We start from the raw sequence: 12,377 nt of genomic DNA, 5'->3' as shown, positions 1-12,377 counted from the left end.
TCCCAGAGCCAGGATCCATCCCACACCGGGATCCATCCCACATCAGGATCCATCCCACTCTGGGATACATCCCATACCGGGATCCATCCCATACCGGGATCCATCCCAGAGCAGGATCCATCCCATACTGGGATCCATCCCAGAGCAGGATCCATCTCACATCAGGATCCATCCCACATCAGGATCCATCCCAGAGCCGGGATCCATCCCACATCAGGATCCATCCCACACCGGGATCCATCCCACATCAGGATCCATCCCACATCAGGATCCATCCCACTCCGGGGTCCATCCCACTCCGGGGTCCATCCCAGACCGGCAGCTCTCTCTGTTTCGCTGCAGGAGGCTCCGGGCAGCGCTGCAGAGCTGCAGGAGGGATGGTGAGCAGGAGCTGGCGGCTCCAGTGACGCTCGTGTGTGCAGACAGGGGGGAATTCCTGCACAAATCAATTCCGAGCCGGCGGGGCGGGTGTGGGATGTGGGATGCGGGAGCTGCCTCCATTCAGCTCCGCTGCCGAGGCGTCACAGCAAAGCTCATTAACTAAACATGACCCGGCCCCGCTGCCGGGAAGGAGAAGCTCCGTTCTCGGCGGGCAGGGACGGGAGGGAGCTGTGCCACGGCCAAAGGCAGCGCTCCCCCAGCCGGGGCTCCCATCCCCGGCGATCCCTGCTCCCCCGGCATCGCCCTCCTCCCCAAAATCCGGCCCCAGGGGCACAGCCACGGGGGGCTCGGGTTAAAGCTTCACCCCCTGATCCTCCGGCATCGCCCTCCTCCCCAAAATCCGGCCCCAGGGACACGGCCACGGGGGGATCGGGTTAAAGCTTCACCCCCTGATCCCCCGGCATCGCCCTCCTCCCCAAAATCCTGCCCCAGGGGTAGAGCCACGGGGGGATCGGGGTAGAGCTTCACCCCCTGATCCCCCGGCATCGCCCTCCTCCCCAAAATCCGGCCCCAGGGACACAGCCACGGGGGGCTCGGGGTAGAGCTTCACCCCCTGATCCTCCGGCATCGCCCTCCTCCCCAAAATCCTGCCCCAGGGGCACGGCCACGAGGGGCTCGGGGTAGAGCTTCATCCCCTGCTCCTCCGGCATCGCTCTCCTCCCCAAAATCCTGCCCCAGGGGCACGGCCACGAGGGGCTCGGGGTAGAGCTTCATCCCCTGCTCCTTCAGCATCGCCCTCCTCCCCAAAATCCAGCCCCAGGGGTGCATCCACGGGGGGATCGGGTTAGAGCTTCACCCCCTGCTCCTCCAGCATCGCCCTCCTCCCCAAAATCCTGCCCCAGGGACACAGCCACGAGGGGCTCGGGGTAGAGCTTCACCCCCTGCTCCAAAGGGCACCTCGGGGGGAGGAAGGCGGCGGGACCCGGCCCCAGCTCCCTCCTGGCCCGGGGCAGGGACCCTCACACCCGCCCCAGGCCCCCGAGCAGCTCTCCCTGCAATTTCGGCTGATGCCAGCTCACTGCTCCAGCAGCCGGAATCGTTTCTCTGCCACACTTCTAAGGGGATGCTGCAGTTTGGTACCACAAATTAAATTTTTAATGAAACTTCATAACTGTTGTACCCAAATGTAATGTAATATTGATAGGAACTGTGCATCCAGCTAGCATGAGACTGCCCTAGAAAGCTTTTTAGGATGTTATGCAATATAGAGCTAAATTAATTATTTGTAATGAAAGGATCTGTGTCCCTACAGCATCACAGAGACCTACTGGTACAGAGACCACACTCCCCAGTCTCGCTGAGTGTAAATGTCAGGCAATTTGGGAGGAAACTGGCTTGTGTGAAGGGAACTATGAAAGCAAGGGAAGGGGAAAAGGGAAGAGAGTGAATGTGTGAGAGAGGGGGAGAGAGAGAGAGAGAGGGAGAGAAACGGAGAGGGAGAGATCTGCAAAGAAAGACTGCAGCAAAATGCAGCAAAACTCCCAACTCCTGTCCAGAGTGTGTCTGTCACAGAAGGGAATACTCCATCTCACACACGGAGTGTGCACTGCCTGTGCCCGTACCTGAGCTGCTCTAGTGACAGCTGTGCCCTTTAGAAGGCACCAAAAAAATCCATTTTGCATATACAGCATTCTGAACAGAGCCACGGAGCAGCTGGGGGCTGCTTCCCTGGGCCTGGCCCAGCTGCAGAAGGAAAAGGCTTTGGAGATGGTCTTGTCCCCCAGATGTGGGCTCTGCACAGGCAGCGCTGCTGTGACCAGAGACCCTGTCCTTGCTGCAGTTTCCCTAAGAACAAGTATTTCTATTGAAAAACAGACAAAACCGCCTCTGCCCTGTCCTGCTTTGAGCCTGCTGGGGATGGGGGTGTGTGGCTGGAGGGGACAATCCCTCAGGAGCCTCAGTGGCAGCACGGGCACAGCCAGCAGCTGCACGCACAAAGGCAGCTGAGCTGCTGCAAGTGTGGCCATTGCTGTTTCCCGTTTAAAGCTGCCTTCATCCCATAATGGATCGCATCGTTCCCACTCCGCAGCGGAGTCAGCATCACCCCACAGGAGATGGTTTATGTACAGCAGGCTGCACAAGCAGGAGAGAAAGCTTCCACTCCCTGCTCCCTGGGGCTCCAGCTCCTGGGATTAGAGAGATTTGTCCACTTTAAAAAACCCTCCTCTCTGCATTGGTGACTCTGCTGCTCCCGCACTGAGGTGAGTGTGGAGGGGACACTGCCACCCCTCACCCCTGCACGGGCAGAGGCCACAGTGCCAGGAGCACCCTGGGCTGTCCAAAACCATCCTCCTCCATCACCAACACAAATGTGCCTGCTGGCTCCTGTTCAAGGCTAAATCATCTGCGAGGGTCCTCGAGAGCTGCGCTCAGCTCTTTCCAGCTACAGAGCCATAAATCAGCTGCTACCGAGCGCTTGGGAAGAGGCGAGGGAAGAGTTAAAAATAGGGGCTCCATTACTCCATTCCAGCCACACAGCTCCTAAATCTACAGAAGCAATAACAGATCCTAGTGCATGATTCAGTGATTCTGGGAAAGCTGAAATCTCCATCAATGTTTTCCGGTTCTTTCTTTGCGTTAGGAGCCACGGGGGTTATTTTGCTTATCTCTTGTAGCACAGCTTTGTTGTTTTTTCCCATCCAGGCATTTCCTGGTCTCCATCACCATAGTATCCGAGTGCTTATTTTATTGCATTTGTCACCTTGGTCTCATCTCCGCATAATGTGCTGTGGATGACAAAAGATTGTGAGGGAAATTGGTTCAGTGACACGCTCAGCTCTGTCAATACCGTGCAGATGTGAGCAGGAGAGGGACCCGACTCCGCTGCCTCTCACACTGCCTTACACTGGTGGCGTTCTATCGCCTGCAGGAACATTATTTTTGGGTTGTGTTCCTGCCTGTGGCAGAAGGATTAGACCTGCAGTCTTGTCAGCTTTTCCTCTCGCCAAAAAGCCCCAAAGCCAAGCACAGAACGGAGACTGCTCTGCCCAGTAAAGCCCATGGGGGCTGTCCCCTCCTCATCCCCCTCGTGCCCTGTTCCTGCTGCACTGGAACCCTGCTCAGCACTGAGAGCCAACAGCAGGGACAGGAGCCAGGGAGATAAAGCCAGAAGGAAGAGCCTGCTGGAAATGCAGATTTTCCCCAAAAATTTCCTGCAGCAAAGCACAGCACCCCAGAGGGGAGCAGTGCCAGAGGTGTGGGCAGCACCACAGGTGGCTCTGAGCTGCCCAGGCAGCGAGACCCAGGAGCCTCAGGAAGGCTCCAAAGGACACCCAGGTCTCTTCAGCCCCCATGAGCACCAGGACAGGTTGGGTGGACGGTGGTGAAAGCACAGGATGCCCCTGAAGGTGCCCCAGAGGTGCTGAGCACCCTGGCACAGCTCCTGACCCCTCTGCCACTTTTGCCAGCACTGCCCTGGGTTCCCTGGGCTGGCATAAATGGGCAGCAGAACATCAGAGCCTGCCCTCCTCCTCCTCCTGCTGGCACCCCCAGCCCCTGGGTTTGGCCATGAAATGCTGCTTTAACTGCACCAGAACAGAGAGAGGCAGCTGAGCTGCCTTTGAGGAGGAAACACCCCTGACCACGGCAGTGTGTCACAAACCTCCCGGGCTGGGTAAAACCTGCTCCAGGAAAGGCATCAAACCAGTCACAGGAACCGCTGGGAGCAGCTCAGGCAGCTCCAGCCCCAGCCAGGGCTCCTCGGGCCTGCTCCAGGCAGATCAAAGGGGAAAGGACCACGGAACGGTTGTGTTTTATCTTTTGCAGATCCATGAACTGAAACCCTTTGTATTTTACTGACCCACTTCCCTAATCAAAATTAATTGCTTCATATTTCACAGGATAACTTGGCATTATGCAAATACCCCAGCCATATGTGCTGCTGCAGTGCCGAGCTGGGCTGAGGGGCCACACTCCCCCTTACCCTGCCAGGCTCTGCAGCTCCGGAGCCTCCTGCCACAACACCCTGCCCCAGGGAGGGGACAAGGATAAAGCCACCAGGCAGGAGAGGCCCAGGGAGCTGGGACAGGCCCGTTTGTGCTCAGGTGTGCTGGCCAAGGCCACAAGGGCAGGGATTGGGGGACAAGGGCAGGGGACGCTGCTGGGTTGCTGCTCCGGGGCTGCGGGAGAATCGGCCTTGCCTGAAGTGCTGAAGATGAGAAAAGTGACAGCTCCAACAGCCGCGAGCTCTTCCCACCAAGGACAGATGCGGACGTTACCTGCAGGGTTCTTTCGCTGATCATTAAAGAAGCAAAGCAGCAACTGCTCCCCTGCACCCGGAGCGGGGCTGGGCCCCGGCACCGCCGGGAGCAGGACTGGGGCCGGTCTGGGGCTCCCCCCGGGCCCGGCAGCCCCACAGCTCCTCCCGTCCCCGGATCCCGGGGCTCCCGCTGCGGCTTCCCCTGCTCCGGGCAGCCCCGACCCACGGGCTGCTCCTGCCCCGCGCCCGGGAACCGGCGGCCACAGCCCCGGGACCCCGGCACCGGCACCCGGGGGACACCCGGCACCGGCACCAACCCCGCGCACCCCGCACACACCTGTAAATACACACTCTGCACATCTGCACACACCTGTACATACACATCTGCACACATCTGTACATACACACCTGTACACACCTGTACATACACACCTGTGCACACCTGTACATGCACATCTGCACACACCTGTACATGCACACTCTGCACATCTGTACACATCTGTACATACACATCTGCACACACACGCACACGCCGCACGCTCATCCCCCGCACATCCCCGCAGCTCCTCCCTGCACAGTCTCCTCTGCCCACACGGACACACGGACACACACGGACACACGGACACACACGGACACACACACGGACACACGGACACACGGACACACACGGACACACGGACACACGGACACACACGGACACACAGACACACACACGGACACACAGACACACGGACACACACGGACACACACGGACACAGGGACACACACGGACACACGGACACACACACGGACACAGGGACACACACGGACACACACGGACACACACGGACACACGGACACACACGGACACACACGGACACACAGACACACACGGACACACGGACACACACGGACACACGGACACACACACGGACACACACGGACACACGGACACACGGACACACACGGACACACACGGACACACGGACACACACACGGACACACGGACACACAGACACACACGGACACACACGGACACACGGACATACGGACACACAGACACACACGGACACACACGGACACACGGACACACACACGGACACACACACAGACACACACGGACACACACACGGACACACGGACACACACACGGACACACAGACACACAGACACACACGGACACACGGACACACACACGGACACACGGACGCGCTCTCACGCTCCCACAATCACCACCTCTCGCTCCGTCACTCGCTCACGCCGCGCTCCCACGCGGGCCCCCCCTCGGCGGGCCGGGATTCCGCGCTCCGTGCCGCCCCGCCGGCCCCGCCCGGCCGCGATAAAAGCGGCGGCGCCGCAGCGGAGCCGGAGCCGGCCCGGAGCGAGCGGAGCCGAGCGGAGCCGAGCGGAGCCATGGCCGCGGGGCCGCCCGGCAGCCGCCGCCTCCTGCCGCTGCTGCCGCCGCTGCTGCTGCTGCTGGGGCCGGCGCTCGGCCAAGGGCTGGGGCAGACGCGCTTCGTGTGCACCTCGGTGCCGCTGGACGGGGACGTGTGCGCCGCCTCGGCGCTGGGCACCGGCTCGGCCGAGGAGCTGAAGAGCACCGTGCTGCAGCTGCGGGAGACGGTGCTGCAGCAGAAGGAGACCATCATGAACCAGAAGGAGACGATCCGCGAGCTCACGGCCAAGCTGGGCCGCTGCGAGAGCCAGAGCGTGCTGGAGCCGCCCGGAGAGGGAAAGGGCAGGAAGGGCTTTTCCAAGAACACCATGGGCGACCTGTCGCGGCCGGCAGCCGCCGAGACCCTCAGCCAGCTGGGGCAGACGCTGCAGTCCCTGAAAACCCGGTTGGAGAACCTGGAGGTACGCGAGGAGAGCCCGGGAGCCGCACAGCCGGGCACCGGGAGACACGGGGAGCCGGGGCAGCCGCGCATCCCAGCACCGGGAGCGCGGAGCCGGGCACCGGGAGCTGGGCGTCAGGGGAGCCGGGCAACCGAGCGTCGGACACCGGGAGAGCCGCGGAGCCGGGCACCGGGAGCCGGGCACCGGCAGAGCCGCGGAGCCGGGCACCGGGAGCCGGGCACCGGGAGAGCCGCGGAGCCGGGCACCGGGGGAGCCGCGGAGCCGGGCACCGGGAGCCGGGCACCGGGAGAGCCGCGGAGCCGGGCACCGGGAGCCGCTGCCCGGTGGTAACAGCCCGCTCCTCTGCTCGCCCCTTGCAGCAGTTCAGCAGGATGAACTCCTCCAGCCAGACCAACAACCTGAAGGACATCCTGCAGAACAAGATCGATGACCTGGAGAAGCAGGTGCTGTCGCGGGTGAACAGCCTGGAGGAGGGCAAGCTCAGCCCCCGCAACGAGTCCGAGGAGCGCGGCAAGATCGAGAGCACCCTCACCTCTCTGCACCAGCGCATCAGCGACCTGGAGAAAGGTACCGGGCGCTGGCCACCCCCGCCCGCGGGACCCCCGGGCCGGCTCCCGGAGCTCCCCCGCCGCTGGGGACCGGGCGCTGCCGGACGATGCGGGGCCGCTCCCGCGGGCGGATCTGCCGAGCCCGTCCCGTTGCCCACCCCGGGAGCGATCCCTGTCCCCCGGCTTGGCTTCCCCCGTGGCAGGGGTTGGAGCTGCCCGATCGTTAAGGTCCCTCTGAGCCCAAAGCCTCGCTCGGTGATTCCCGAGGCAGCCGGTGCCCGCGGGCTCCGCAGCCGGGGATGCTCCGGGCGCTGCCCGCCCCGGGGATTAGGGAGCCGCGCGGCGCCGGAGGGATTTGCTCCTCGCTGCCATCTCAAGGCCCGTTACATAACGGGGTGGGGAGGGGGGGAACCCCCAAAGGGGCAGAAAGGGGGCCCGGCAGGAGCCCACCGGCCCTGCTCTCCCACAGGCCAGAAGGACAACCGGCCCCCGGACAGGTTCCAGCTCACCTTCCCCCTGCGCACCAACTACATGTACGCCAAGGTGAAGAAGAGCCTGCCCGAGATGTACGCCTTCAGCATCTGCATGTGGATCAAATCCAGCGCCTCTCCCGGCATGGGCACCCCCTTCTCCTACGCTGTGCCCGGGCAGGCCAACGAGCTGGTGCTCATCGAGTGGGGCAACAACCCCATGGAGATCCTCATCAATGACAAGGTACGGCCCCGGGGCGTGGGGAGGGCGCTGGGCTGGGGGGCAGCGCGGGGGGACCCCGGCGTGCACCCCCCTGACCCCCTGCCCGCAGGTGGCCAAGCTGCCCTTCGCCATCAACGACGGCAAGTGGCACCACATCTGTGTCACCTGGACCACGCGGGACGGAGTGTGGGAAGCCTACCAGGACGGCACCCAGACGGGCAACGGCGAGAACCTGGCCCCCTACCACCCCATCAAGCCCCAGGGCGTGCTGGTCCTGGGCCAGGAGCAGGTAAGGGCCGGGGGTCCCCGCTGGCTCGGTGTCCCCGGGGGCGCGGCCGGGGCCACCCCCGCTGACGGCGGCTCCTCCGCAGGACACGCTGGGCGGAGGCTTCGATGCCACGCAGGCCTTCGTGGGGGAGCTGGCCCACTTCAACGTGTGGGACCGCAAGCTGAGCCCGGGGGAGGTTTATGGCCTGGCCACCTGCAGCTCCAAGGCACTCGCGGGCAACGTCATCGCCTGGGCCGAGGCCAACATCGACATCTACGGCGGGGCCACCAAGTGGACTTTCGAGGCCTGTCGCCAGCTCAACTAGGGCCACGGACAAGCGAGAGAAACCTCCTCAGCGGGTTCTTTTATTTATTTATTTATTTATTTCTCCTCCTTCTTTTGCGCAAAAACAACCGAGAACGAAGCCACCCGACTTGTCCCGGGAGCAGGGATGCCCCGGCAGCGGGGCGCCCGCCCCCGGAGCCCCACGACCCTCCGGTTTCTGTCTTGCCAACGTCCTTCAACGCCTGCGTGCCTTGGCCTGGCGCGGCTGCGCCCCCCCGCCGCCCCCCGGCCCGGCCCCCGCTTCGCCGCCGCTTTCCTCGGGCACCGGCGCCTGAAAAGGCAGCGGGGCCCGGACCGGAGCCCCCCTCGGGGCTCCTCTTTGTCCAGCCCGACCCCCCCCCCCGGGGAGGGTGATGCCCCCAGGGCCGGGGGAAAGTCGCGACGTCCAACCCGGGGTTGCGACAGCAGCTGGGACCCCGAGGAGGGGCGAGCCCTCCGCTCCCAGCCCCGGGGAGGAGCCGCCCCCTCCCCGGGCGAGCCCCGCGCCCCCGGCCGGCCGGAGCCGCTCCCCAGCACCACAGCCATAGCCCCGGGCTGCGGCGGGCACCGGGGCGGGACCCCCGGCGGGAGCGCCCCCGGCCCCGCTCCCCGACCTGCCGCACTCAGGTACCCCCGGCCCCGCCGCCTGCAGCCCCCCGAGGCCTCCTAGCGCCGTAGCTGGTGACAAATAGCCTTTACCGTCCCCTCCAGTCCAGCTCCCACTGACAGGTCTGAAGCCTTTCTGCTTTTGATAATACACTCTCTTGTTTCTCTTACTGTAAAGGGAAGTTTATAACCAATAAAAAAAAAAGGGTATTTTTATGAAGATAAAAAAAAAATATATATATATAGAATTATCAGTGCTCCCTGAGAAAAAACAACAAACAAACGTGCTTTGAGATTCTGCAGGATAAAAAGAGATAAAGAAGCGTATTTTGAGATAACAGATGCATTTTGTATGGTTTCCTTTTCTAAACTCCTGGTTTGTACTACAGATTGCAGAAATCACTCCCCAGCCCCCCTCCTGCCCCCCTAGGGCAGCCCTGGGCGGCAGTGGAGGATGAGGCAGAGAATTCACCCGGGGCTCCAGAGCCTCACGACCAACTCCAAAGATGCGGCAAAGAGACGGGCGGAGCGAGGGGTCCCTCCCGGCCGGGACAGAGCCGGCCCCGCCTCGGCTGCTCCGCGGAGCCGGCACCGGCAGCAGCACCCCCAGAGCGAGACCCGCGCACGGCTCAGGGCAGCGCATCCTCAGCCGTGCTCTCGGTGCAAGAAAAAAAACCCCGAACCATCGAGAGTTAATTTCAGTTCCTCCCGAGCCCCTGTTCACATCGGCGGGCACAGGCACAACCTGCTGAGAACAACAACGAGACCATGGCACAGGTTTAACCTCCAGCCCCAGGTGCGTTGGATTTGCCAAAAAAAAAAACCACGAAAGGGTGTGATGTCAACGCAGTGTACATAGTGTACAGTAGGGGAGAGAATTAATGTATCTTGAGTTGTCATTATTTTGCTAACCAAAGCTGTACGTTTTTCCTACTCCCGGCTCTGTCTCCTTTGGGATTTGAAGGGGTTCCGACACCCCGCGCATCCGGCCCGCATCGGCAGTTCTGACAATGCACTGTTTCTACGGATTCTCATGCTTTTTCCATTTTATTGCTGGGATTACATGAATTGTTGACTTTATTTTTACACAATAAAGCGTGAAGAAAGACACCGGCTTCTCTCACATGTGTCTGTTCCCTGAGCAGCCAGTGCTCAGCAGCTTGTCTTTTTCCACAGGAAGGTTTTTACGCCTGCATGAAGCAGAAATTTCTGCCCAGTTCCTCTTGGAGCTGGCTCAGGCACTCCCTGAGCCTCTCTGCCAGGCTGTCTCCTTCTCCTGTACCCTTAAACCGCGCCTGTCCCTGTTTTATGTAACACACCACACAAAGTGATGTATTTTTCCCTCCAGCCCCCGGCTGGAAGCTCCCTCTGGGTCCCGCCAGGCTCCTGCAGGGGCCGGCGGCAGGAGAGGCTCCCGGTGCGGGCACCGCGGCCCCGGGGAGCCGGGCTGGGCTCCAGGGACAGTTCCTGGAAGGCAGCGCTCCCAGGGGAATCGGCCCGTGCCTCGCAGGGCGGTGTGGCCGCTGTGCCACAGGCAGGGCCAGCCCAGCGCGGCTGCCTCGGGCGGGACACGGTGACAGCAGCACCTCCTTCCTCCCCCGGTCAGCGCAAGGACACGGTGACAGTGACAGTGTCCCCGGGGGAGCTCAGCACAGTCTCAGCTCCCGGGAGCCGGGGATGGCCACAGGGAGGGTCCCAGCAATGGCCACAGCGAGGGCCAGTGAGGGTCCTGCAGCCGCTTGTGCTGCGTCTTCCCAGGAGCTGCTCCTGCCGCTGCAGCCTCTGCTGAAGGTGTCCCTGACGGGTCACCGGCCACCTCCCACACCTGCAGCTGCCAGCAGCCACCCCGGGGTCCCGTCCTGCACCCCCATAAAGCCTCTCCTGCTCCGGAGGGGAGCGTTTGCTCCTGCGGCTGCTCCACCGGGTGCCGCTTGCCAGGATGCCCCAGCTATAACCAGGGGAACGCGAGGGAAGGGAGATGCTTCGAGCCAGGCGTGCTGCTCACACCAAAAGCCACAGACAGGAGCAGAGTGACAAGTGTCCACCCTGGGAGGGGACAGTGGGCACCAGGAATCTGCTGGGGGCGAGAGCGCGGGCGAGACAAAGGGGAAAGGTGAGACATCAGAACTGGTTCGGGGCACTTCCCCGGGTCCCGCGGGGACAGCCGGGTGTGATGCGCCACCCGCCCATCACCCGGAGCCGGAGGGGAGGCGGGGGACTGCCGTGGCCCAGGGGACAAGCCAGGGTGGGCAGAGACACGGGCACAGGGGCACAGCGGGCGCTGAGGGGGTGCCGAGGAGAGCGGTGCAGCCACGAGTTTCCCCTTCCCCGCTTCTCCAGATTCCCCCGAGCGCAGAAGGGATTGAGAGCAGCATCTCCCCAGGCTCACAGAGGCAGCAGCGCTGGCAGCCCCCCCGCACGCCCCTGCCCGGGCACCCCCAGCCCTCGGAGCAGCTCAGCCCTCGCTGGGGACCCAGACGCCGTCACCCCCCCCGCCCCCAAAACGCAGCTGCTCCAAGGACAGGCTGCTGGGCTCCGTGTCCCCGGGAACAGCCCACATCCTCGCCAGGGGATGCTATTTATACCCAGGGAACGGCTCCTGCCTCGCTCTCAGCCCCCAGCCCCGAGCAGGGCCTTGGCCCTGGGGCGCTGCCACAACACCCCCGGCCCTCCCCGAGCCCAGGCGAGGTCCCGGTGCCCACCCGCGGCTCCGGGAGAGGGAACGATCGATGCCCCAGGCAGAGGCTTGAGCTGCTCCACAATCCCAGCCGCAATAACAGAATGACACGAGCAGACGGGTTTGGTTGTTTCTGGGGTGTCTGGAAGCGCTGCTGCGGGGGAAGGGGGGCTGTCCCCGCCCCAAGGCCGTGGCACGGCGGGGGCAGGGCGGGGGAGGCTGCGGGGGGGATGCGGTGGCTGGGGGAGCTGCAGGAGCTCCTGCACTCATCGGGACCCTCGAACTCCTCTTACCCCCCAAAACCTGTGAGTATTGATGGGTGCGGCCAGCCCAGGCCGCCAGAGGAGAGGCAGAGCAGCCCCAGTCGGGGCCATCCCTGTCCCTGTCCCTGTCCCTGCTCGGCACGACCCGCGTGTCCCAGCTCCTATTGAAGGAGGAGGATCCCGGGAGGGGTGAGGAGCAGCCCGGCCCATCAATCCCGCACTGTCCCGACACCTCCCGCTGTACCGGGAGCTGCTGCTCGGTGGCACCAGCCCCGAGAGCGCCGGGATCAGGGAGTGCCTTCCCGCCCCGGCGCGCTAAATCCAGGAGCTTTTAGAGCAGCAGAGCAGATGGAGATCTTGGGCTGCGTGAGGACAGGCCCCAGGACGCGGGAGATGGCTCAGAAATACCGACGGGGGCGAGGGAGAGTCCTTAAGGGCAGGACACAGCTGGGATTTACAGCTCTGATCCGGCTCCTCTGGAGACTCACATGGCAGGGAAAGGCCTCGCCGAGCACTCGGCATC

At 63.2% G+C, this 12,377-nt stretch overlaps 1 protein-coding gene across 1 annotated transcript; it reads left to right on the top strand.

The window, feature by feature from the left end:
- Positions 1–6,001: 6,001 nt before the first annotated feature.
- On the top strand, positions 6,002–8,606 carry NPTX1 (neuronal pentraxin 1). Its single transcript, XM_058852456.1, has 5 exons — positions 6,002–6,475; positions 6,835–7,042; positions 7,493–7,737; positions 7,826–8,005; positions 8,088–8,606. The coding sequence occupies exons 1-5, from the start codon at positions 6,032–6,034 to the stop codon at positions 8,307–8,309; spliced, it is 1,299 nt and encodes a 432-aa protein (XP_058708439.1). The 5' UTR covers positions 6,002–6,031; the 3' UTR covers positions 8,310–8,606.
- Positions 8,607–12,377: the final 3,771 nt, after the last annotated feature.

The sequence above is a fragment of the Poecile atricapillus genome, chromosome 17 (assembly GCF_030490865.1).
Source record: "Poecile atricapillus isolate bPoeAtr1 chromosome 17, bPoeAtr1.hap1, whole genome shotgun sequence".
Classification (NCBI taxonomy): Eukaryota; Metazoa; Chordata; class Aves; order Passeriformes; family Paridae; genus Poecile; species Poecile atricapillus.
This window is presented reverse-complemented; position numbering and strand designations above follow the sequence as displayed.

Coding starts and splice junctions, on each gene's coding strand:
- NPTX1 (XM_058852456.1), top strand. CDS start 6,032: ATGGCCGCGGGGCCGCCCGGCAGCCGCCGCCTCCTGCCGCTGCTGCCG. Junction 6,476..6,834: donor CCCGGTTGGAGAACCTGGAG/GTACGCGAGGAG, acceptor CGCCCCTTGCAG/CAGTTCAGCAGGATGAACTC. Junction 7,738..7,825: donor AGATCCTCATCAATGACAAG/GTACGGCCCCGG, acceptor CCCTGCCCGCAG/GTGGCCAAGCTGCCCTTCGC.